We start from the raw sequence: 27,614 nt of genomic DNA on the forward strand, positions 1-27,614 counted from the left end.
AAATCAAGGATTAAAAAAGAGAGAAGTGTGCTATGTTCTCCTAACCATTGCACTTTTGCATGTTTTTTCCTATGCCTGTTGCATGAATTATTTACCCATTCGTTATGTCAATAATAAAAAAATGATGCATTATATTTATGGTATAGCTGTTTATTATTTTGAAAATGATATTTTATACACCACCTCTTCCTGAGTGGCTTATCATCGTCAGATATTACTTGTTATGCTTAGCTGACCATTCTTTCCCCTGGTCCCCAAATGGACTCCTTGCTTCCTTGATGCTTTAATTGCAGCTGATTCAGCTGATCTGGAGAGCTGTGATACATGTTCCAGAATCATTTAAAAACTACCTAGTATTCATTATGATAAATGTTTGAAACCCGAAGTCGACTCAAAGGGCTTTCCTTCCTAGTCTATTGTCAATAGCCAATATGGGACTGGCATTTAACCCTAGGAAATGGCTGTGCGTCCCAAGCAGTTTTTTGTTGTTGTTGTTGTTGTTTTTAAGTGTGGTTTGGTTCTCAGCAGTAAGGACAGTTATAGAGATGCTTGGTGCTTTTGTTTACTTTGTGGGCAATTATAGGGAGAGCAAAAAAAGGTATAGGTCAAACCTTTCATCTAAAGTCTAACAGCTTGAGATTTTCCAATGGAGAATTGGACTGAAGACTCGACAAAGGTAGGAAAGTACCCACTGTGCAGCTTCTTGGGCATTTGGGTTGGACAGAAAGGAGCAGGTGCTGCCAGAACACAGCCTAACGGACGGAGCACCGTGCCTGCCTCTTGCTGCAAGCCCTCATCTTCCTCCTCATCCTATCTCCTTCCCGCCCCTTTCTCTTGCTTCAGGGCGGTTCAGAGAAAAGGCTTCCATTCTCCACAAGATCGCCAAGAAGAAATGCCCCGTAGATGAGAATGAGAGGCAGAATGGGGCTGCCAATCACGTGGGTGAGTACCGAGAGGCTTCCTGGTAGGTAGTAGATTTACGCAGGGGCGTGAGGAGGGAAGCAGAGGGGCAGGACCCGGCACGGACACCCCCAGCCTAGTGTAGACACCCAGAGCCCTGCAGTTCCGCCGTTTCATGGATGGCAGGATGGAAATCCTGCTTCCCTCGGCTGGTGCGGGTCATCGCTGGACACAGTCCATCAACAGTAACCTTGGGGGAACTCTAAGAGTTCAGTGGTTCTGAAATTCTTACCTGGTAACCAGAGTTTATACCTATGATATTGCAGCAGCACACCCACTAAGCTACCAGGTGATTCACGTGGTCCCCATACGTCCCTGGGAGATGAGACCGCCTCCCCTTTCTTTAGGGCTCAGCAATATCAATGCAGGTCTCTTTTAGCTGGCTGTTTCTGAGCCTCCTGTGCGACCAGATCGTGACATTCAGGCATCTTATTTTAACTTGGAACATGATGTTCCTCCTCTCCTGTCTACAACTATAACTCTCTAATTCTAAATTCAAACTAAATTTAACCTAATCTGGATCTATGCTATAAACGATGCTATTGCCCAAGAAACTAAAATTATCTGCAGACAAAATTCAAGTGTTGCACTCAAAATGCACGACACTTCTAGACAAGTGTCTGCCTGTCCTGTCATCCTGGCTTCTAGTTCAAGGAAAACCTTTGCCTAAGAAGCAGTTAAGATCCTATTGGATAAAGAAAATCTGAAAAGAAATAAACTAAAGTGCAAACATTACTTACTTTGTGGAGTTAGGTTTGTGCATTAAGTTTGTTTTCCCCCCTCCTCTCTATATGTTTCTGTGAATTTGGGCAGTGTGCATATTTTGCTGTTATATTAAAAAAATTTGAAGCCATGCCATAAAAGTCTTACACAGGTTATGTTGGCTTGTGATGTTTAAGTTTAATTACATAAGCTATTTCTCTGCCCGACTCCTTGATCTCTCCTTTATAGAAGGAGGCAGCACGGAATAAGAGAAATAGATGCCTTGATTCGGGTCCCAGTACTCTTCTTAGTGATCTGATGATCTCAGACTGGCATTTAATCCCCTAGGAGGACATAACTCCTGGGAACCTTCCAGTGTGGGTCTCTGAATGACTTTGTCCCCAAAAAAATAGACTTCTTAAATCAATGTGTCCAAAATCCATGCTTATCAAAGTCCAGGTTTCACTTTCTTATTTCCTTTGGTGGCAAAACCTCAGCCTGACACGTAAAAGTACTTCATAAGCTAAGATGTCCATGCCTGGGTTACATTTTGTGCCTGGTAGTTGATTCTTCTCTTCTGTTCATGTCTGTTCTTGGACATCTGAACTTTAATTTGGTACCCAGTATCCCGTGTTACTAGGGTCAATTTGGCCATTGCAGACTGGATCCTAAGGTCACACCATTTCAGCCAGTAGAGTGTCCAAAATAGAGTTTTAGTGTTCCCCAAGGTATTCAGGATTTTTTAGTTTGAATGACTGAAAAACATACTAAGATAAATGGGCACAGCTACACATGCAGCATGCCACATCCCTATCACCATCACTACTAAAAATGTAGACAGATGAAATACATTTGCGTGTCCAAGACTCTCCATATTTAAATATATTTATGCTCTGTATTCCACACTAAATACATAACCATTTCCCTATGATTTCCAATATTTGACCACTTCAGGTCCAAAAAATTTTATGTAACACTCAAATTATCTTCTTGGAGCACTACTAATAGAAATGTTGAGTGCTTCTGAAGTTGCTAGAAAAAAATTCTGGCATTCTGAGTAGATTCCTCCTGGCAACCCCTACACTAAACCACATGCTTCATTTTCTCCTGTTATCCAAGACTTGACCCAGAACAGCCAGAGGGCCTAGTAAAAGTTATTTCCCTCCCACTGAAGTCACAGCAGGTCCCAGCTGTGCCTGAACACTGATCACCTGGCACTGCTCCTCTGAGCACTGAAAGAAATCCTCTAGTGTAAGGCAGGTACTGTGATGAGGACCAGAATCGTTTGCTTCTTGCTTACTTGCTCTGCACCAGGCATTGTGCTAAGTGCTTTATACACATCCTCTTATTTAATCCTTATCTACATTTGGTAGATAGCACCGATGATGGTGGTGTTGGTAGTAGCAGTGTTAGTATTTTATTATTAAAAATAGTATTTTACCATTAAAAATATGTAAATTATATTTAATTAATAATTATTTAAATATAATTATCCCCATTATGTAACTAAGGAAATTGTGGCCCAGAGAGGTTAAGTTACTTGCTAAAGGTTGCAGAGGATAAGTTACAGAGCAGAAACCTGAACCCAAACCTGTCTGATTCCAAGTATCCAAGAGTCTCAGTGCTTAACAATTTTCCTAACGTCTCTTCTCAACTCTTAGGGGAAAACTTAAACCTGTACTTGCTGACCTATGGCTTCACTCTGCCCAGTGTTTCCTCTTACTGGGGAATGTTACAGACTTGACCTCTATTGCTTGTTCAGATCTCCCTGCCTTCCCTGCAGCGGGGGTGCCCAGGTGTGGTGTGTGCTGTCTTGCATTCTTCGGGAGTTTGGGGAGGGCTGGTCCCCAACTGGTGCCCCTGGGGATCGTCCTTTCCAGACAACGGTACAAAAGTAAAATCCTGAGAGTTGTGGTACTGGTTATACAAAATAGTGTGTAGATTGAATATGGTTTTGGTTTTCAAATGTCAGTATTCATGTTCTTCAATAGCTAGTGGGTAAATTTTGCCTTGGCTAGAGAATGGTATATAATGGGAACTGATCTGTCCTGAGATTAAGACATCATGCCAGAGCGAGAAGCCACAGAGCTATTAAGAAGGGGAAGAAAGCTGAAAAGGCATGAGGAAAAGTGGTAAAAATCCTTAGCTGTTTGGCTGCACACCAGCTCTTGGCCTTATTGCCTCTCAGAGACAGCTATCTTTGTCCTTGGCCCAATATTTTAGGATGAACTTTTCAATGTGACTTTTTTCTCCCCTTGATTCCATTTGCTTTCTTTGTGTGTTTAAATTATGGCACAGAAAAAATTGAGCTCCCCAACAGCACCGGCACTGAAGTTGAAATGACACCACCTACTGATGCCTCAGAACCTGTACAGAATGGAAATCTCTCCCACAACATTGAAGCTGCAGAAATCCAGGTACTGCCTTTCCCCCTTGCTTTTCCAGGCTACTGTTCTTACTGAGGTCTTGGTGTAGAAGCACAGACTCCTACATTCTCCTCAGTGGCCCCAGCTTCCAGCTGCACAGACACGCCAGGCGAGGTCTTATTCATTCTTAGATGTTTCCAGATACCAGCCTAGAGCCCTCTACTTTTGTTGAGTGAATATGCATATTCTCTAAGCCACTATTTCTTAAGGTAAGGTTGGAGAACTTCATGCATCAAATTTATCATGGGGATAAAAATGCAGATGTCTGGGCCTTACCCCAGGCCTGATGAGATAGGATATCTGGGAAGTAGGTCACAGGAATTAGCATTTTAAATTGGCTTCCTGGTGATTTCTTTTTTAATATTTTTATTGAGAAATATCCACACACATACCATCCAAACGTATTACACAATCAGTGGCTTGCAATATCATCATATAGTTGTGTATTCTTTACCATTATTAGTTTTAGAATTCCTGGTGATTCTTAATGCATCATAAAGGTTGATAGTTGTGTCTTCAGCATCAGGGTTAAATAACAGAAAAAGCATAGCCATCACACCTCAGTAAGCACCCTTCTATGGCCTTTGTCACTGGGGTTGTAGTTAATCAATACTCTCTGACCCAACCTATTGTTCATTTGGACAGCCAACAGACAGCTGCTTGTTCTAATAGTTATAATAATAATAACTACCATTTATCATGTAAGGAAAGTTTCTTCATTTAAAAGGAAAGGATAAAGAAACTTCAACTCCTTCTGCCTTGACTTCTCCACTTTTGAAACTCCTGTGGTCTCTTTGCATTAGCTTACAAGGTGAGCTGGCAGAGTAGCTTACATCCACATGGACAAGTACCAGGTGGCAGCGGGAGGCACGTCCAAAGGACACCTGGCTGTCCTAGAGGAAGGCACAGTCTTCGGTGTGCAGAGGACAACCCAGTATTTGTGCCTTTCCTTGCCTCTCCATCTGGCTGGCAGAGGGATAGCTGTGGCCTGCCCCACACACACCCATACACACAAATGAGGACCTGGCTGCAGAGGCACAGGAGGGTCCCCGCTGGCCCCTCAGTGAGCAGAGTTGCTCTCCCAAGCCTCTACACAGGGAAGCAGGAGAGATGTGTGCATCAGCCTGATACGTTAAGCGCTCACAAGCCAACAGACCCCACCCCACCCCACCCCCACCGTAGCTGGCTGTGGGACTGGCTGGCAGTGTTTTCCAGATCTATCAGGGGCAAATTATCTCACCTCACTGAATTTTAGTTTCCTCATCTGTAAAGCACAGATAACATACCTGCCTCCTTAGGGTTGCCATGAGGCTAAATGGGACACTGTGCGTAAAATACTTAGCACAATAAATGCTAGCTATTTTGTGTTATGTGTCCATACTTGTCATTTAAACACCTTTCAAGATATCCCTTCTCTGAAGGAGCTCACTGTAGGTGAAAAAGAAAATAGTAGGCAAAAAAAAAAAGATAAGTGTATTTGGAAGAATTCAGTGTATAGGTCAATCAATCAAGAAAAATTTGTGGGAGGTAATTATGGCCCCATGTAATGACAGAGGTCTGAACATAGTGCTCTGGCAATCTGCTGGAGGGAGCAAGCTTCACAGAAGGGATAATATTTGAGCTGAGCATTGATGGGTGAATAGGAGTTTGTCACTCAGAAAAGGAAACGATGACCAAGATGGCAGCACATGCAAAGGTGTAAAAACCTTAAAAGGGAAACTCATGTTTGGTGATTGGTGAGAAAGCCAGTGGAACTGGAGACTAAAATGTACAGGAGGAGGGAGAAGAGATCTGTTAGGAAAAGTAATTTGGCTCAATTTCCACAATTCTTTTATTCAGAAAAACTTTATCACTCACCTAAGATGTGTCAGACTGTGTGCCAGGCACTGGAGAAACTCCACTGAATGGTTGCGCACGTTCTAGTGGGGCAGAGAGACTGCAAATACAGAATAAGATACAACTGAAGATGGTGGTAATGGCCACAAGGAAGATAAAGCAAGGTGATGTGGCACCCAGCTTGTGCAGAGACTCTGTGAGGTTGGGTGACAAGGGAAGGCCCCACTCAGGAAGTGCATTTGAACTGAGCCTGTCTGAAGGGTAGAATGGTCAGTGGGGGAGGCTGAAGAGAGGGAGGCAGAAGGGCCAAGCAGAGCTGGCCAGACTTGTAGGCTTGTGGAAAGGAAAATTACTTCTTTCTAGTGCAGCAATCATTTAGAGACTTTCAGATGTGATTTACACTTGCAAAAGATCCCTGGGCTTCCTCGTAGAGGTTGGATTTGGAGGGATGATGACTATATAACAGTAGTGGGGCAGAGAGGTCGCTGAAGAAGTTTGGGACAGAGCTGATGCAGCTTGGACGGGTGCAGTAGACAAAACACATGTGCCCTGCCAATCAGATTGGACTTCATCCTGCTGGGAGTAGGGAGCTTAAAGGATTAAAGGGAGGGGCGGCAGCATCGGATTTGTTTTATAGAAAGGTAACTCTTTCACAATAGTCAGGAAGGGGCCAGAGTGGAAAAGAACTGGGTGCAGAGAGGCCTTTTGGTTCAGGGGTCAGCAGACAATCGTCCGTGAGCTAAATCTAGTCTGCAGCCTGTTTTTGTACAGCCCATGAGCTAAGATGGGTTTTGTATTTTTAAAGAGTTTTAAAAGCAGCAGCAGCATATGTGATGGAGACCATATGGGCCACAAAGCCTAAAATATTTACTATCTGGCCCTTTACAGGAAAAGTTTGCCCACCCTTAGTTGAGACCGTCTGCAGTCTTAAAAAAAAGGGGGGGGGGGAATGCTTTCCTTGTACTGATATGAAATGATCTTCAATATATGTTTTTAAGTACAGTATGCCACTTTGCATCCAGTGTACTTTATTTGTGAGAGAGAGAAAAAGGAAAAATAAACCGGTCATACTGATTACCTTTAGAATAAGGGCCTGGATGACAGGGAACCAGAATGGAAGGGAGATTTTTCAATATGTACCCACCATAGCTTTTGAATTTTGAACCAGGTAACTGTATCACTTATCTTTTTTTAAAAAGGCAAAAATAAAAATAATAATGGACTCAATTCAAACAAGCAGTATGGCTTAGTCATTAAGAGCAGAGACTCTGGAGAGAATCCACTTGATTTCAAAGCCCAGCTCTGCCATGTGATAGCTGTGTGCCCTTAGGTAAGTTACTTAACCTCTCTGTTTTCCATTCTTCTCTAAAACAGGGATAATAACAGCATCTATCTCCAGCGAACACTAGATGGGTGTTTGTTATTATCAGCAGTACTTAGGAAACTTTTTTAAACATCCAAATGTTTAAAATAGTCCAAATGACAAGATCTTAGACCAACTGTTGGCTGTGACATGTTTGGCAGTGGCTGGATTTGAGAGCTATTTCTAAGCCAGAATTGAGATGATTTGGTAACAAATTGGTCAGAGACAGTAAACAAAACAAACAAACAAACAAACAAATTAGTAGATGCTGCTGAGGTTTCTGGCTGGAAGAACTGGGTGATACTGTGAACTGGGTTCTGACTGCAGATCAGAATATAAGATGTGAAATCAAAATGCTCAGCCCTTTTGAAGGATTGGTTTCACAGAAATGACTCAACTTTTTTTTTTTATTGTTCGTGTTATTTCTTTCTAAGTCATATTTTTATAATTTATGTGAAGAAAGAGGTGTGCATCCAACTTTATTAATGGAAATTATGTGCCCCGTGCACCGTGTACTCATCACCAGTATTCTCCTAAGTGTTTACCCTGCCTCATGCAATAAACCTGCTGTTTTAAAACTCCAGTTTACAAGTGAACTAATTTTACTTTAACACCTTATCTCTGAGAATTTTCCTCAGTACAAATTTAACACTGACAACAAAGAGCATTTCAAAGTATTCTCTCTCAGAGGAAGCCTCTTTACAGGAGCATTTTTGCCTCGTTTTTATGTTCTCTGGAACCAAGAAATAATTTGACTTTTTAAATGACTTAATGCTAATGAGTTTCTCCCATCCAATGACTGCTGATGCAAAATTTTGGATTATAACTCAGAGAAAAGTGATTTGGGCTGCCACTGAGAATTTACCAACCTTCCCAAATTTCCAATATTGAGAATTTAGCCAGGTTTGAAAGACAACTCAAAGAAATATTCTCTCCCACCCAGAACCCAGCATTTTCATACATTTTAATTTTGCCAGTTTAGGCATCAGAGGTGTTTGCACTTCGTTCCACATGCTGGTAGAGCCGCTGCCTTTCTGCCTCACTGCTGACAAAATACAAAACCCTTTAAATGCACGTTCACAGTGAGAAAGTAGAAGGCAAATCGCCTTGCAAATTTCTGGGATTCTGAAATCTGAAAAAAAAAAAAAACATTTAACTTGCTTTCATTGTGTCCTACATTTCCATTTACATTTAAATATTGCAATTTTTATTTCATTTCACTTCTCAGATAATTCCCTGTCCTTAGGGAAATTAGCTAAGAATCACCCATATACTCAAACAGTTCCCAGAGGTACTGGTGGGTGAATAGATTTGTATGAGAAAATCACATTCCTAGGAAAAATAAAATGTATATGTGTGCATATAGATATAGACACATATAAAATACATGTATATGCATACACATAATGTATATGTATATACATAGACGCACATACATACAGAGAGAAGAGTATGAAATACAGGCCCTTACTTTATTTTCTCACTTTACGATTTAAATAGCCTTTCTCCTTTGAGAATTCAACCGTGACTTATTTCTGCCTAGCACTCATCTTAACTAAACTCAATAGTGTTTTTAAGATCTGTTTTCATAAAGCCTTTTGGTGCTAATAAAAATGCTTGTTGCATTTTTAGCAGGTTTGAGTATCATGGGGATGATGTAAATGACTGTGATTTTTAACTTTCCTGGAGATAGTCTGAAAAAAAAAGGATAAAATGTATGAAAACATCTCCCTAACACTAAATTGGGATCTCTGAGGGTGGTGCAAAAGCATTGTTATCAAGGACAACGGTTTGTTAGGGATTGTTGTTGATTAAAGATTATAGCTATGGATTTAGAGCTAAACAGGGAGACTTCGCAATAAACCTTAGTCAAAGATTATTTGCTCTGATAGACATTTCCAAGATTATCCAAGCTCTTGATACCTGGAATCCTTGCAATATCTTTCTTCCTAAAAGATATGTTAAGTTCTTAGCAGGCATGTTAACTTCTTAGCAGTGGTGAGGTTTAGCACAGGTTTACAGACCTCAAACATTCCTATTATTCAAAAAGCAAGCATCATTTCTAAATGATTAAGGTATAATAGGCCAGGTCCACTGTTTAGACAGCTTTAAAACAGCCAAGAAATGCATTTCCTCCTATCAATCAGATTATTCAATCTCTTGAAACATCAGCAAAGCATAAGAGGATCCTGGTGCCCAAGAAAAGGAGGCATCCGTGGGGTGCATATGTTTGTGTGCATATCTGTGTCAAATCTCGCCCATACACGAGGGCAATGCTGGGCCCATTTTTTCTTTTCATGTCAAAGAAAAAAAGGAGTATCGAAAGATTCCCCCATTAAATTATATTTGTTAAAACCAAACCACATTAGAGCTATGATTTCCTTAGAAAAGGAACTACATTAGTGTCAGAGAAAACTCGACATAGATTATTAAGGCAAAAATTAAAGGTGTTTTTCCTTCCAGGCTTTAGCACATGGGTTCCATTTGTGCTGAAGACAACACTTCTTTCTTTCAATCTATACATAAATTTTTTTAAAGAAAAGTTGAGGTACAGTTAGTCTATCTAAAGACCTGGGCAGTACTTACCAACTGCCTAAAATGTACTCAAAAAACTTTCAAGCATATTTAAAAATGCACAGAAAAACAGATTAGATTCTTGAGTTTCTGCCTAAATTTTATTATTAACAAAGAATCATATTTTCACTGAAAATCTTGATGTTGTTAACTCTTTGTCATTGTGCCTTCTGAAGGAGTTTCAAGAATGTCTATTAATCATTCCCATGAAATACATGAGTTGCTGACTATTAATAAAAAGAAAAAAAGCCCTGCATTACAGACTAGGAAAAAGCACAAATATTAGTGTTACTGTTCCTATGAGTAATTCTATCTAATTGATAATAAAACAATGAGGATGATTTTTGAGTTAGTTTTATGTTTTTCTAGGAGTTTTTATGTTGACAAAATTTTATGATTTGTATCAGCAATTGATTTACAAAGCCCTTAAAAACTACAAAAACCAGTTTGCAATCACAATACTGAAGGAAATCTATCTTGACTGTAAGTTGTACCTCAGAATTATTTGACAAAATGCAAAATGAAGGAAAGCAATTGCATTTCACCAAACTATCCAAATGTCATTTTACATTATAATGAAGTGGTTTCATTGCTTCTTTGAAAACTTAGGACCAGGCAGCTTCATTACTCACACCAAAATATTTTGAAACCTTGGTTTCTATTCAGAGCCTTATAGAAGTAAAAGATTAAGTTGTGTTTTTTTTGCCATTGCTGACTGAAACCTCATTTTGGATTTAATATTCTAAATTTTTGATGCTAGATTTTTTTTCCATCTATATGTAAAACAAGCCAGGTATGGTATTATAAAGTGAGTAAATAATTTCCTACCACCAGTTAGGCAGTAATTTATCACTTTTATTTTAAATGTTACATCTGTTTGCTTCTTAAATGTTAGCTCTATTGGCTCGAAATGTCCACACAGAAGGCAAGGCAAGTTTCTCAGACAGCATTCCCTTCCAAAAAGAGATACTTTTTGACTTATCTTTTTTTATTTATCTTTTAGAAGGAGATAATCGATGGAAATGTAGACAATAAAAACAGAATGAGAGAATGAGGGATGTTGAATAAAAAATACAGAAGCAAAGACACTAAGAAATGAAGAGAACAAAAGTAGATTTTTCTAAGACTCAATAAAAGAAAGAGTGAAAAAAAGGCAATTTAAAAATAAGTTATAGTAAGTGAGCACAGTGATTTATTTCAAATTCAAAAAAAAATCTGTTCACAAATGAGATTTTTTTAAAAAGATAAATGTTCATATAGTCAATAAGAACTCACACCTTTGAGTTGAACAACTAACCTTTTCCAAATGTGACTCTGTGGTTTCACATCACTAGGACTGACAGTTTTTCTTATCACAGATTCTCCTGCTCATTCCCTTTTCAGAGAGGAGAGGTAAATGAAGTCTTACCCTTAGCGTGGAGTCCTCAGCGGACTCATCCCAGAGCTCTGGGCTTGTTTCAGAAGTGACCCATGTTACAACTTGTTTGGAAAATCCTGAGCTACAGCACCAAAAAAAAATATTCATTTTTTCATGTATCACTTGGAGATTTGGGGACCAGGGTGGCAGCGTAAGATGCCCCAAGGAGGCGTTTCCCCACAGAATCTTTCAGTGACTAGCAAAAACTGACAGAATCTCTTCCTCAAAACTCTAGAAAAAAGGTTAAAGTGTTAAAGTAACAGGGTGAGTGCTGAATCAAGAAAAAGCAGCCTGAAAATGGTAGGTGACATTCACGGTACCCTTACTGGCCCCTCCCCCAATCCCTCCCTGATGCAGCATGCAGCCAGCCTGCGCTGCTAGTGTCAGCTCTAGAGGAAACAAAGTAACCCTTATGTGCATACTGTAGTGCCTGTCTGTCTATGGCAATTTATCAGTAGCAGCCTGAAAGACTAAACCAGCAAACGGTCTCTGTCTTACCTTCCTAGAACTTGCCCTGCAGGCAGAAGCAGTTTGTAGACAACTAAAGCAGGATAAGAAACAGTTGTCCACCAGGAGGAAAGAAAGTCTATTTCAGAGGGATAGAGGGGACATTTGAATCCCTAAACTGTAAATGGGGAATTCCTAGGCCAATTGCAAGCACAAACCCAGGAAAAGAAGCAGGCTTCATGGCTCCACACAAGCTCAGATAAGACAGAGAAGATGCTGTGCTTCAAAGATGATCTTCTTGATAAGAGGGCTATGTTTTGAAGGTAGCCACTAGCCAAGGACAACCAATTGGCAAAGACTGTGAAAGGTGTGTTTTTGCATTTATTTGTTTGTTTTTATTGGTGTCTGTCATTCAAGGAAGTCTCCATTGTATCACTAGGTGGTTACAAACTTAAGGACCAACAGCTGTGACACTAAAACTCAGAGTTAACATTTTAAAATATTAAAAGATACAGTGTGCAACAAAAGATTACAAGACAGATAGGAAATTATGACCCTTCCAAAGGAACAAAATAAAAATACAGACACCATCAACAAAGATGACCAGACTTTGAACATCCTGGACCAAGACATTAAAAAAAAAAAAAAAAATCCTCAATATGCTCAAGGAGATAAAGGAAAACACATAGAAAGAACTAAAGGATCAAAAGAAAACAATGAATGAACAATATGAGAACCTCAAAAGGTAGAAAATTTTCAAAGAAACCAAACATAATGCTAGAATTAAAGATCACAATAATTGAAAGGAAAAATTCCATAGACGTTTTCAAGAGCAGGTTGGAGCTGGTAGAAGAGAGAATCAGTAAACTTGAAAACAAGACAAATGAAATGATTCAGGCTAAAGAGCAGAAAGAAAAACAAATGAAAAGAGCCTAAGAGACCTATGGTACACAGTCAGAAGTACCAGTATACACATATGGGAGTCCCAGAAGGAGAAGAAAGAGAGAAAGGAACAGAAGGACTATTCAAAGAAATAATGGCAGAAAGCTTCGTAAATTATTTAAATATATGAGTAGGCACATTCAAGAATCCCAGTAAACCCCAAACAAGATAAACTCAAAGAGAACTATACCCAGACACATAGTAGTCAAACTGGCTAATCCCAAGGACAAGGGGAAAGTTCCAAAAGTTGCAGAAGAAGAGAAAAATGTTCTTATACGATTGTCATTTTCTCATCAGAAACCATGATGGCAAGAAGGTAGTGGGACAAAATATCCAAAGCGCTGGAAGAAAATATTGTCATTCAAGAATTTTATGTCTGGCAAGCCTGTCTTTCAAACATGAGGGAGATATTAAGACATTTCTAGATAAACAAAAGCTAAAGGAGTCCATCGCCACTTAACCTGCCCTACAAAGAATGCTAAAGGGAGATCTTCAGACTGAAAGGAGAAAAGACAAGATAGTAGATTGAAGTGTCATAAAAAACAAAGACATCTATTAGAGATCACCTATGGTAATTATAAATGCCAATATTATTTTATCTTTTGGCAAGTAACTCCACTTCTTACCTCTTACAGGTTTTAAAATGCAAAGACATAAAAAGCAAAGATAAGTATATAGTTTTGGACATACCATGTATGAAGATATAATTTGTAACAAGTACAGCAAAAAGGTAGGATATAGAAGAGTATGGGGACAGAGTATGCATATGCTACTGAAATTAAGCTGATATCAAACCAAACATGATTATTATGGATTTGCGATTGTAAATTTAAGCTCTATGGTCACCACAAAGAAAATAGATAGAAAATAGATGCAGAAAGAAATGAGAAGGGACTCAAAATGGTACAATACAAAAATAAATCAATATGAATGTAGACATTAATGGAAAAGTTGAGGGACAAGAAAGGTTTAAGACTTACAAAAACCAAGTAGTAAAATGTCAGAAGAAAGTCCTGCATTATCGGTAGTTATTTTGCATGTAAATGAATTAAAATCTCCAGACAAAAGGCAGAGATTGGAAGAATGGATAAAAAAAGCATGACCCAACTACATACTGTTTACAAGAAACTCACCTTAAATTCAAACATACAAGTAGGCTGAAAATAATGGGTGAAAAGAAATATACTATGCAAATAGTATCTGAAAGAGACATGGGATGGCTATACTAATATCAGATAAAATCAGCTTTAAGACAAACACTGTTACAAGGAACAAAGAAAGTCACTGCATACAGATAAAGGGGTCAATTCAACAACAAGACATAACATTTATAAATATATATGTACTTAATGGCAGAGCCCCAAAATATATGAAGATATATTGATAGACTCGAAGGGAGAAATAGTTCTACATTAATAGTGCGAGACATTAATACACCGCTATCAATAATGGATAAACCATCCAAACAGTGAATCAATGAGGAAATAAAGCACTTTAATGATATTATAAACCACCTAGACCTATCAGAGATGTATAGAACACTAGACCCAACAGTAGTTCACACAATAAACATTCTATGGAATTTTTCTTGGGTGACACTTTCTACTTACCAGATACATGTTGATTTAAGAGCCTTTGGAGTATTAAAATGTGACTGTGCATTTTTGATAATTTTACCCTAGAGAAATTTCAACTGTGTTATTGTTTTTAGCTCTGCCCAATATACAACAAATCCAGGTATCCTTATCTTATGAGTCTTTCTGCCTGCCTGGAAGCTTTGTTTCTGACAGAAATTCTACTTAAAGCCTATCTACTAGAATAAAGCAGCATTTTTCTCCTTAGGGCTGTGGAATTTTCCCTTTTTTTTTTACTTATTTACAAAGTCCTTCTATTTATTCATACTTCCTAAAAGAAATTAGATCATTGGTGTCAATACAGTAAACGTTCAATAAGTGTTGGATAAGTAGACAGATGGGGAAACAAAATTAATGCAGTTTCCACTTTCGTGTTGAATAATAGAATCTGTTCCTGAAAGTGTCATCATAATTCACCTAGTCCAACTTCTCCTTCTCCAATGTGCAACTTCTCCACATTGCATTTTCTTAGTAAACTATTTTTTAGAACAGTTTTAGGTTTACAGAAGTATAGCACAGAAAGTACAGAGTTCCCATATGTACCCGCTCTCCCTGCTCCCCTACCCTACCCCACCCCCACATATACAGAGTTTCCCCTATTATTAACTGATTTAATTCTTTAAATAAATTATCTCCCTAAACATTTATTAGAAATAATGATAACCAACATTAGTTAAAAGTTTACTATGTACCAAATACTGTTCTAGGTACTTTTCATGGATTATGTCATTAAATTTTAAACTGCAATAATATTGTAAAGGAGCCTTCTGAAGCAGAATTCATATTTAATACACCCTTAATACACCCTGTGTGTCTAACTTCCTGCTTAATAGAGAGCCTTATGAGAAGAGGATCTCTGTCTATTAATCACTTCTCTAACAATCCCTTCATTAGGTAAAGAATTTTCAAGATTTCTTCTCTCCCTAGGAGCCTCCCACACATGCGTGCCTACAGGCACATACCTTTCACCAGTTCCCGAGGAAACCTAATTGGAAAAGTAAAACATGCCACCCTTGTCAAAGAAAGTCTTTTTAATGCTCCAGTAATGAAAGATGATGGCGGGAGAAGGGGGAGCAGAGAGTCCCTTGTTTAAAGACGATGCTGTTTTTCTCAGTGCTAATTCTTCCTATGAGGCCCCATTGGCCTTTGAATACTGCATGCTGGAGTCTGAAAATAACCTAGCTCCTGTTTCAGTTCTTGATAAAGTCAGCCTCAGGAAAGTTTATCATTGTATAGGGCTTAATCCATCTTCTACTATTGCCCCCTAGATACCCGTTTTAGAAGTAGCTGCTGCAGGATTATCCAGTTATGGGAATCAGGGGTGACATCAAGCCATGAAATGCACATAAAATCTCAAGCTCTCATTTTGGCCATTAGTGTACTTGGTTGCCACCTTTTCTTCCACTAAATCTAAGCTAAATTTCTGCACATTTTCTTCGGGCAGTAATGCTAAAGAAGAAGCCCTTCTTAATCTACATTTGAAGTGTTAAACAGTCGTTGAGGTCTTATCAGCACCCACGTTGCATTTTCTTAATAGACTATTTTTTAGAACAGTTTTAGATTTACAGAAAAATTGCCCAGAAAAGTACAGAGTTCCCATATGTACCCTCTCTCCCTGCTCCCCCATCCTACCCCCCCCCATACACACAGAGTTTCCCCAATTATTAACTTCTTGCATTACTGTGGTACATTTGTTGCAATTGATGAACCAATTTTGATTCACTATTAACCTAAGTCCATAGTTTATGCTAGGGTTCACTCTTTGTGTCGTGCAGTTCTCTGGTTTTTGACAAACGCGTAAGGTCATAGATCCATCATAACAGTACCACACAGAATAGACTTACTGCCCTAAAATCCCCTGTGTGCCACCCATTCATCCTGCCCTCCCTCTACCTGAACCCCTGGCAACCACTCATTTTTACTCTCTATAGTTTTGCCTTTTCCAAATCATATAGTTGGGTTCCTATAGTATGTAGCTTTATGAGTCTGGATTCTTTCATTTAACAATATGTACTTAAGTTTTCTCCATGTCTTTTCATGGCTTGTTAGCTCCCATATTTCATTTTTTAATTGTACTAGCACCTTAGAAACATCACTCATGAAGACAGAGGAGGAAGAGGACCCATCCTCTTGGCTCCTTCTATCCACACACCCCTAAACCTGCCCTTTATTTTCCCTTGAAGCTACCCTGAATACTATATGGATCTGAGAAAGGGAAAAGAATATGACATTCACATGTTACAGATAAGTTGTTTGTTTGTTTGTTTTAACATGGGCAGGCACCAGGAATGGAACCCGGTCTCCAGCATGGCAGGTGAGAATTCTGCCTGCTGAGCCACTGTGGCACTGCCCTACAGATAAGCTTTTTAAAGAAATATGGGCCAGCCAAGCCACCAGAAATCAGTTTTAGGCTCAGGAATATCAAGCAAAATTATGTCAATTAAATAGTTAGTGTTTCTTATAGTTAGCATTTTTATTTTAATAGGTCAAATTTATTACAAAGCAAAGCGGGGAAGCCTGATGTAATTGGGCATAAAGTGCCCTCCTACTGCTGTGTAAGGACTGAGGAAGGGAGGCAATGTGACGTAGTGGGAAGGGCCTTGATCTGGGAGTAAGAGGCCACCCAGACCCACCTGGCTTCTGCGACCTTTCTCTCAAGGAAGGTCATCCATCAATGAGGGGCTTTCTCAATGAGGCAGGATCCTTCCAAGTCTGAAATGTGGGGGCTTTTTCTGTAGGAGCTGAAAGCTGGTATTCTAAATGATTGCAGAGCTCTAAGATTGCAGTTTTTCTTCTGCGATCTATTATTGTCCTTGTGATGAACTGAATGTCAAGTTTTCTGACAGAAAGGTGTTCCCCCATTGAAACCTTCCTAGAGACAAAGAAGCTCTGTGTGGCAGTGACACGGCTTTTAAGGACTGCTGGAGTCTAAAGGCAGAGAGGTACATCAGGACCAGCTGCCTTTTAGCTAGTATTCGATATATGTTCTTTGGCAATTCTGGCGTTTTCATTCATTTTCCCAAGGTCACACGGTCACAGAGCTGAAATGAAGGGAAAAGTGGTAGCTTTCGTTGAGCCCCTCATCTAAGTCAGGGACAGTGTATTCTACAGGTGCCTGAGATTTGTTATCCCCACTTAAAGACGAGTGTCTCCCAAGCGAACTAGACATTGCATATGTTTAATTAGATAACTTTATAAAAACTTTGTTAAGAGTAGTTTTTAATATTCACAATGCACCCACCCAACCTCACTTCTAAGACTCAGTGGATATTTTTACACATCTCTGTTCCCATCCTCAACCCCTCTGGGCACCGTGGCAGTGCTGAGCTCACTCCATGAGCTTTGCCTCATTTGGTTATTCATTTGGGCATCGATGCGACTAAATAACATAAAGATTTAAGCTATTTTCTCTTTCTAAAAATATAAATTATAGAAACAGCAACAAATATGTTAAGGACCATCCTCTTTGAGCACAAGTACAAACCACTTAAAATTGTCACCTTCACCCAACTTGACCTTTGCCCAGTTTTTTAGAGTGAATAGATTATCATTTTAAAAGGGTATGTAATATGGAATAAAAATAAATAATAGAGGGAACAAATGTTAAAATAAATTTAGTTTGAAATGCTAGTGATCAATGAAAGGGAGGGGTAAGAGGTATGGTATGTATAATCTTTTTTTCCATTTTCTTTTTATTTCTTTTTCTGAATAGATGCAAATGTTCCAAGAAATGATCATGATGATGAATATGCAACTATGTGATGATATTGTGAATTACTGATTATATATGTAGAATGGAATGAGCAAAAAAAGGGATATGTAAGAGCTGGCATTTTGTGTTTTTTTTCTAGCAGCGTGCCACACTTCATGGGCTCCCCATAATGAGAAGGGGTGGCACTCCTGAGTTTTGAAGTGAGTGGTTTTTGTGGGGGATAGAAAAATGAGAACCTTACTTCCAGCCTGAGTCAAACCCCAGCCAAGCTGATGTCTAGGCAGATTCAAGCAATCCTGAGATTTCTTTGTGAACCGGAGATGAGATGTTATTACCAATCAAAACTGAACTTGAAGATGGCCTCTTTCAGATGCCTCTTGGGTTTTGCTTGTAATTCTCTAATAGAAGAGACTGTATTCAAGTGGGTTCACCTTCACAGTGAAACCTTGCACAGTACCCTTCATAGACAAGAATCAGAAATTGGATTGCTTCCAAAAATATAAGTTTTTCTGGCTGCAAAGGTGACCTCTGGACTAGTGAATCCATCCCAGGCCCTTCCACTGGCGATCTGATGCTTCCTCGAGGGCAGACTAGGTAGACCAGGCACAAGAAGAAACAGGATGAGATTCACATACAAGGTTTACACCAAAAGAAAGGAAAACATAGGCCCACACCAAAACCTGTACACAAATATCTATAGCAGTATTATTCCTATCAGCCACAAGATAGCAACAACCCAAATGTCCGTCATGGATGAATGGGTGAACAAAATGTGTGTAGTCGTACAATGGAATATGATTCAGTCATAAAGAAAAATGCAGTACAGATACATGCTACAACTTGGATGAACCTCGAAAACATTGTGCTGAGTGAAAGAAGCTAGACACAAAAGGTCATTTATTTTATGATTCTTTTTTATGATATATCCAGAATAGGAAAATTCATAGAGACAGAAAGTAGATTAGAGCTTACCAGCAGACAGGAGAAAAGGAAAATAGGGAGTGATTATTTAACATGATGGGTGATGAAAAAGCTTAGAAATTACAGGGAGCTCGTAGTTGTTCATCATTGTGAGTACGAATGTCACTGTCATGTACATTCAGTGACATGACACTGTCACGGAATGTACATGACATTCCCTGAGTGTATACTTTAAGATGATTAATGGTATACTATATAAATTTCTCTTTAATTTAAAAAAATTCACATATAAGGACTTGGAATCGATTCTCATGAGTCTAGGCTCCAGGGGGATAGGCCACTTTTTCTCTTCCCCATTCACTAAATAAATAAAAATAAGTAGATTGCTCCAGAGACCTCAGATGGCTATTAACTGACCCCTGTAGCTATTCCCTCCTATATATAAGTTTCCTAATAAGCAGACCTCCAGATTTCAACCTCAAATATTGAGAAGATGGTAGTATACGTGTTACTAGCTGTAACCTAAAATAACTTTTTTTCCCACTCTATTCTCTCTAATAAGGTTAGACAAAAATTCTATTAGACTACTAAAGAGTTTTTGTTTTTATTTGTCTGCCCCACCTCGTTTCATGAAGATTTGAGGCTGCTTGCAAAATAAATAGAATGAAAACAGATAAAATGAATACTTTTGAGGAAATATGGAAAGGAACCAGAGGGCAAAAAAATAGTGACATTGAAATAGGTTCACACAGAGAAACGTGCACCACATATTCCAGTGTTGCAGTTGCTGGATGGGGATTACAAATTTGGCACTGAACTCCAAAGTGGACAAACCAATGAATAGCATCAATTAACCTGATTCACAGTATTCCTAAGATTTCATAAAGTTTCTCAGAAAAGAATGACTTTTTCTGGTGCTGAGACCTGAGAGATATTTCTCCTGTAAGTCCTCATAACGAGGTCATTGGATCCGTTAGGATAAGGTTTTTCTGTGAGCAACCACAAACCCAAAATAACAGTGTCTTAAACAAGGTAATTTATGTCTCTTCAAATCGGTATAGGCAGACCAGGGCTAGAACAGCTCTCTGTGGTTGTCAGGAAGCAGAATCCTTCTTTCTTGTTCCCTCACCTCATTGTCCAAGGTGGCCCTTAAACTCTGGCCAAAATGTCCACATTCCAGCCAGCAGGAAGGAAGGAATGAGAAAAGATATATGCCCATCTTTATGGAGACGTCCAGGAAATTGTAGAGTATACTTATGATTACATCCCATTGGCCAGAACTTAACCACATGGCCACACCTTAAGTGCAAGAAAGGTTGAAAATGGGGTCCTTTTTCCAAGCCAATCTAAAGCAGAATGGGTATTGGAGGGCAATTATCAGTCTCTTGCCACTAGCCTGACAGCTTCAACGTAAAGTAATGAATATTGAATTCTTTGGAGCTATTTGTTCTATTTCCCCTTTTAAAGCCAAGACTCCCAGAAAACAAGAATCTTAGGTCTCAGCACAGTGCTCTGTACCTAAAAGGCACTCAGTGAGTAGTTGCTGATGCTTGTGAAAACTGCCCAAGAAATTCCAGTTTGAGCAGAGATTGGAACCCAGGATTCTAATTCTCTACCCTCTGCATTTCCCACCAGGCTGCAATGATTCCCTCGAGGTCTGAAAAACAGCAAATCCACCACGTGGGTGCTAGAAGGCATATGTTTTAATCTCAGATTTCCATATCAATGATAACAAGGCCTCAAGCACTAACTGCTGGCTCAGGCTTTGCACAGTCCTAGGGATTGGTTCTATAGAGACCTGAGCAGGTCTAGAAATCTGTTAATCCCTTTTATCATAAGTCGTATGAATTCTTTCTGGATCATTTTGCATTTTTTTGTTTGTTTTGTGTGGACACTGCAGAAGTATTAAGACATGAGGATGAGGTATCACAAGGTCAAAGCCAGGTTGTCACAACTCTAGGAAAAGCCAAAAATTCATTGCCCTAACTTCAGTAGCCTCTTCCCTGGGGCTGAGACTAATGAACATGCCAGCAGCCCCAGTTTGAGCAAATGCAGAATGGGCCCCAGACTTGGAATGACTTTCTTTTTTTGCTTCTCTAATCAGCTTGCAAGCTGTTGTCCATTGAATCAGCGTGAGATTTCACTTGGCAAGAAGACAAAGAGAATTTCCACTAAAATATCCTGACAGCCTGGCCCCCAGGACACCTTTCAGATCCACCCCCGGATCCTGGCTCCTGTTCTTCTCTATAGCAGGGCTTGACCCCCAAGAAACCCTGAAGTCCCCAGGGAGAGCACCATTTGCACAGTCTGAGACACAGTCTCTTCTCTCTGTCCATCTCTGCCCCAGCAACAGCTACATCAAATGCAGCTTTTGGAAGCCATACAATATAGCTAATTGTTTGCATTGGACAGTCATGTATTTAGAGCTTATGCATCTAAACAGACAATTATTTTCTGCTATTTGCTAGTAGCACTGCCTGCCTGGTGACTTTGGCAGATGGAGAAAGGAGCTAATCCGTAGGTTATAAGCAGAAGGGTTATTGATGAAATGTCACCATCTGTTGGTGTCATTAAAATGATATGAGTCATAAAGAGTTGCTTTTGTTTTTTCTCAGAGAAAGGTTAGTGTTTAGAGAAAACTTGTTAGACGGTAGGATGGCCATGGTGGACAGAGGTGGGAGTCAAGCTCTGGGGTGGGAGGACCCTGGAGGAACTCATCACTTAAGCTTAACAGGTGTTCAGGGAAGTGCATCCTCTACTGGAATAAAACAGCCCATCTTGTATGAGGTGGGGATGCTAGTAAAAGATGATGCCATGCCTCAGTTCTCCCGTGGCCCTCCCCATTTCTGTGACATCTACAGGGTGGTGAGTGGAGAGTCATTCACTCAGATTAAACAAAGAGCATATGTGGGAGGGAACAGTTAAAGCACACCTGTTTCCTTAATCTTCAACAGATCCATGACACAAAGATTATTCGTGTAGCCAACTGATGCCTTGGGAGGCTGGCGGGCCCAGTAAATGAATGATATTCTCTTCCTCTGCTGCATTTCCTTGGAAGAGGTGGAGGTGACTCAGAAGAGGAGCCAGAAGGGCAAGCCCAAGCTTCCATCACGAAAGGGACCCACTCAGGATACAGTAAAGAAAGCCAATGGCTGGCCCCATACAGATTGAATAACAGAAGGATGGGGAATGTAAGGGGTATATTTAATGAGCCAGGTGACCAAAATAAACTATGCCAACTACCTATTTCTGCCTTATTACCTAACCCCTTAATTCCCTCCTGTCTGATGTCTACGAACTCTTAACCACTACCAAGGTCATACACTGAAAACAGAAAAACCTGTCATTGGCACCTTTTTCAGTATGGCTTAAGAGCCCCCTTTTTGTTATTACTTTTAATTTTAGCTCTCAGAGGGAGTTAAATGTGGGGGGTTGTGGTTTGCTTCAACCACCACAAATCATTTCAGACGGTACATTGGGTTTCAGCTATAGATAAACAGACATAGCGCTGTAGCAAGTCAGGCTGTACACCCAACCCCAAACTCTGGCTGAATCCTTTTCCCCCTGCCCCCACTGGCCTGAGCCTGCCAGGTCTGTCACCTCCTTAGGGAGTGAGGTGCTGGCAGGAGCAGCACCGCCGCTGGAAACGGCGTGCAATCCTAGAAGCAAGGGTCACAGGGGGCGGGAGCTTGCTGGAGCCTGTGCAGGTTATTTATATGGTCTCAAAAGGATGCCTCTGTGGAAAAGTTCCTGTTGATATTTTTAGATCTGATGCTTGGTCCTGCTGCTGTACATTCATTTTTAAACAAGCAGGGAAAGTTGTGATTGATGCTCTCTGCGGGGCTGTTTTGGAGGCTCCCAGGGCCCATCTGACAGGCTAAGGCCCATCTGACAGGTCAGCCTGCCAGGGCCCATCCGCCTTCTGCCTCTTCTAGCTCTAGGACTTCAGAAGCTGCTGACTTCAGCGGCCTGCAAATAAAACACTCACCACTGGCTGCCAAGTCGGAAGCTCCGAAGTTTACAGCTTGGCCTCGAAGGCCCTAACAATTGAAACCCACACATTTGCCATCGTGCTCTGCTTTCTCCCTCTGTCTCTCTGGGGACGGAGACATATGTCTTCATGAGCCTTTGGCTGCACCTAAAATGATTTAGAATTCAACAATGTGATTAAGCAAGTTGAAAACTCAAAACCGCACAATAATCCATGAGCTTCACACAACAATCCAGACGCAGTGGGAGAGAGTTGACTTCTCGGTGTTGTTACTGAATGGTTTATGCGGTATTTTAATTTACCCACTCAGAATCAGCTTAAATTGAAATTTTAAAAAGAACAGAATCAGTGCTCTCCTCCTCACAGATTCCAAACCCTGTGGCTTTGTCCTCAGAGAGGAGGGAGGTGGAGAAGCGGGTCATGACTGGGGGCCTTGGCTCTGCAGATATGGTTGTTCATAAAGAATTCGTCGCTGTGCCTGAGCTCACGTGATTTGAACAATCAGTTGATGAAAGTGAGACACCGAAGAGTGTTCAAGGAGAGAAAAGAAAGTTCCTAAATTCTCAAGCTGGGCAATTTACTGTTTATTCTTAGGACTCCTACTGTGGCAGGTGGAGTTCTTTTAAAACCTAAAAATCGAAGCTTCTGGGATGACTCGGGGAAACGTCTAATGGCCTTGGCCTCCCTCCCTTGCTTCATGGTCTTGCTGTCGTGGTCCTTGTGCCTCATACTCATTGTTGATCTCTCTCTTCCTCTCTCCACAGCAAACCGCAGAGACAGGCGAGGAGGAGGAGGACCAGCCCCTAAGCCTGGCCTGGCCCTCCAGTGCCCGCAAGCAAGTCACATTCCTGATTGTTTTCCCCATAGTGTTCCCGCTCTGGATTACCTTACCTGACGTGCGCAAGCCTGTGAGTAAAGCATTTTTTAAATAGGTCCGTTGTAAAAAGCACAGCATGTAACAGTATGCATAGTCTGCTTCTATTTGTGTTAACGGGAAAAGGAGGATACCATATACACACGTGTATAAATCTTATTTATGCCCGAAATTTCTCTGGAAAGGCAACACCATCATAGTGATTGTTGTGTAGCTAATCCTGTGTAGCAAATCACCCCAAAAACTTCATGGTGTGAAACAACCGTTTTATTCTGCTCTTGGATTCTGTGGATCTGGAATTTGAGTAGAGCACAGTGAGGGCAGCTTGTCTTTACTCTGCATTGTCTGGGACCTCAGCTGGGAAGATGTGAATGGCTGGGGTGACTTAAATGGCTAGGGACTGGAATCATTCAGAGCCTTCTTAACTCACGTTTCTGGCACTGGCAGGGATGATTTAAAGGCTGGGCTCAGCTGGGCCTGTCAACTGAAGTGCCTGTACGTGGCCTCTCCGTGTGGCTTGGGCTTCCTCACAGCATGGTGGCCTCAGAATAGGCAGGCATCTTGCATAAGAGATCAGGGCTCCAGGAGTGAGTGTTCCCGCTGCTGCATGGTTACTTATGACCTTGTGGTAGAGGTCACAAAGAGTCACTTCCGCCATATTCTTCTGTCAGGGAAGCCATAAGCTTTTCTTGATTCAAGTGGAAGAGGCCTAAAGTTCCCCTGGAATGCATCACTGTCAGAGCATACACAGTGTTGGTAGAAGGGATATGAAAGAATTTGCACCCATTTTAACACTGTCACCGTGATTGGTCTCTGAGAAGGAAACTGAAGATCTGAGGCAGGAGGGTGACTCACTTTATGTTGAATACTCTGGTGGCCATGCATGATTCATTCAAAAATATTTTAAAGAAATGGGTTTGATGCAGTGTGAATGACTTACATGTCTGATCCTCTCCCTCCTGTATTAATATCATTATTGTCATTGATATAATTACCTACCGTTATTCTGTACTAGATGCAGGGTACTACCACAGTACCATCCTATGAACAAGGTACAGTGTGACTGTCCATCAAATGAAGAAGACATCCACTCCTGGTGTCACTAACCTGAGTTTTGGGCTATTGCCCCAGAAGTAAAAGAACTAAGATGAGAAAAGGAAAAAAGTTCCGCTTTATATTATGGCAGCACGCAGACATATTCATTCAACAAAAGCATGTACCTACCATGTATCAGACTCTTCCCTGGGTATTTTCAGGCCTACATTGTGGAGTCTCAGTAAACATCTAAGGAAGGAATTATTTTTGGCTTAAGTACATGGTAACTTAGTAGAAAGACGTTAACTAGCTCATGCTTGGCCCCTTCCTAAGCAATGGGGCTGAGATTCAAACCTCAGCTCTGTGTAAACACACAGCTTGAGCTCTTTCTTGTATGCCATGCTTCCAGAAAGTAGAACTCTGAAAACTCATTTCGAAAAGCATTTGGAATAGACTATTGTGGTAACATCCAGCATAATTTAGCCCAAGTCTTCAAGTACCCTCTAATGATCCTGGTTTTCTTCTCTTGAAATAGATAGAAAAAATCCGATCCTATTAGCCTGGCCTATAAACAATCCAGCCTGGTAGAGAGCTGTGTCTTGTCAAGTCCAGGCCAGGAAAAAAAAGGACGCCTTCCATTAGAGGTTTCTGGGTAAATGATACATGTAACAGGTGTTTCCTACTTTAAGTAATAGTAAAGCTTCTTCATTTAAGATCCTGTTGCAGAACACTGCCCTCTGCAAAAGCATTCTTGAAAACCTACAACCAAATCATTGGAATGTGTTCAGTTTTTTCCTTGGCTTATATCCCGTTGACATTTCTGAGATGCTTTCTCTCCATCTTCCTCTCTCCGTTGCTTTGCTGTGTACCTTTGCTCAGTCCCAGGAAGGAAAATCAAGAAGACAGATAAGGCTTTCTAAATCCTGAAGAAAGCCTAGCATAGCGGGGCCCAGAGTAGATGAGGGCTGAGTGCCTGATAAGAGGAGGTGGGCACACAACTGCTGAAAACAATCAGGAAACCACGGAACAGGAGGAAAATGCCAGAAACTCTAGGCCCTGAGCTGTCTGGGTTAGTGGGTCTCTCAGAACGAGCGCTGACAAAGTAAAAGGTGGAGGAAGCTGCTAAGGAAGATCAAAGGCTCCCAACCAGCAGCTCCCTGAAAAGAAACACGAATCAACCTTGGCAGTACTAACTGGATCACAACAGCTGCTCTGGCCGAGGCTACGATTCTATAGAGCACAAAGCAGGAAAGCAGAGCTGGACATTATGTCTTCCTGTACGAAACCATTGACCTATCACTCATTGTGCAGGAAACCCTAGAACCTGCCCCGGCCCCTAGGCTAGATTTGTCGGTGGCACTTTCACTCATTGATTTCCCCCACCTGCTTTGCCTGGGATGAACTGCATGTTTCTTGTCTTTTCCTGGGTGTATTTTGTACTGTTTCAAGCAAAAGTGAGACTCTCACCTGGGACATTGGTTGTTTTTCAATTTTTCTGGCAGATATTTATTAATCACCTATTATATGTCAATCACTGGGCTAGGGCCTTAAAATAAGTATTGAAGATACAGAAGCCACAGTTTCTATCTTTAAGCTCTAAATTTAGTAGAGGAAATAGGACATGCCTACATATAACTACCAAGCAAGCTCGCACAGCTGTGTGAGTGAGAATGACTAGACTCAAACCCCAGTCTCCTGATTCCAGAAATTCTTAAAAACTGCTGTGGTTCTTCTACCACAATTCATGAGCTGTGCAACCTTGACAAAGTCACTTCTGAACTCTGGAACTTACTTGTCCTCCTCCATGAGATAAAGTGTTGGAAGATCTCTAAATTCCCTGCCAATGGTGCTATTCTGTGATTAAGGAAAGCATAAAGAGAACAGCCTTCACTGTAGTATCACAGGTGTAAGGTGACCCTACGTCCCAGTTTGCCCAGGATAGTTTCAGTTGGCTCTCAGAGCATCCAGGTTTGGAAGATAAATTTGGAAGACCAGATTTGGTCACCCTTTGTATATACGAAATGCCAAAGGGAAGAGACCACACCAGTTGATTTAAAGCAAACAAGTGGCTTCTTGATCATGCCTAGGACAGAATGTGGTTGTTTTAGGTTTAATCTTATATCAGTTAGCTTTTGCTGTATAGCACACAACCCCAAAACCCAGCAGCTTAAAACAACAAGCACTTTTTAGACAGTAATTCTGTGAATTGGCGATTTGGGCCGGGCTTAGCTGGACAGTTGAGCTGGATTCAATGGGACCCCCTCCTCTGACTGGAGGCCATTGGGATAGGGGTGTCTCCGCTGGTACAGCCTACTCTGCTCCATGTGGTCATCTGTCCTAAAGCAGGCTAGCCTGGGCTTCTCAGGGTGGCCACGTTCCAAAAACAGCAAGAATGACAGTTGCAAAGCCGTTTTGATGTCTAGCTTTAAATGTGCAGCTCTCACTTCTCCCACATTCTGTTTGTCACAGCAGGTCATAGGCTGTCCCAGATTCAAACAGTGGGGAAGCAGACCTCCCCTCTTGGGGGGAATTGCAAAGTACTCTGGCCATTTTTGCATTCTTTAAGCACAGTCCTTGTCTATTGCTGCAAATGCCAGTTGGAAAAAGAGAAACATCCAGGGAATGGAGAAAAAAGAGGAGAGAATTACTAATTAGTAGATATTTGCTATTCCTTAGGGCCTGGCAAGTCTCTCTCTTCAATAGGTTTTTAATTACCCATGGAAAGGAACATCCAAAACCTTGACAATAATTACAAGGAAAACATGATTGTGTTTATCTGT

The 27,614-nt window shown here is 40.7% G+C and overlaps 1 protein-coding gene across 5 annotated transcripts in view; it reads left to right on the top strand.

Moving 5' to 3' along the window:
• Positions 1-27,614, top strand: part of SLC24A2 (solute carrier family 24 member 2) — a 284,459-nt gene that overhangs the window by 230,136 nt on the left and 26,709 nt on the right. For all 5 annotated transcript variants that reach the window (XM_077148057.1, XM_077148060.1, XM_077148059.1 and 2 more), the window contains 3 exons: positions 844-942; positions 3,961-4,079; positions 23,690-23,833. In XM_077148057.1, coding sequence (XP_077004172.1) covers positions 844-942; positions 3,961-4,079; positions 23,690-23,833 — 362 coding nt within the window. The remainder of the gene's footprint in view (positions 1-843; positions 943-3,960; positions 4,080-23,689; positions 23,834-27,614) is intronic.

The sequence above is a fragment of the Tamandua tetradactyla genome, chromosome 2 (assembly GCF_023851605.1).
Source record: "Tamandua tetradactyla isolate mTamTet1 chromosome 2, mTamTet1.pri, whole genome shotgun sequence".
Lineage (NCBI taxonomy): Eukaryota > Metazoa > Chordata > Mammalia > Pilosa > Myrmecophagidae > Tamandua > Tamandua tetradactyla.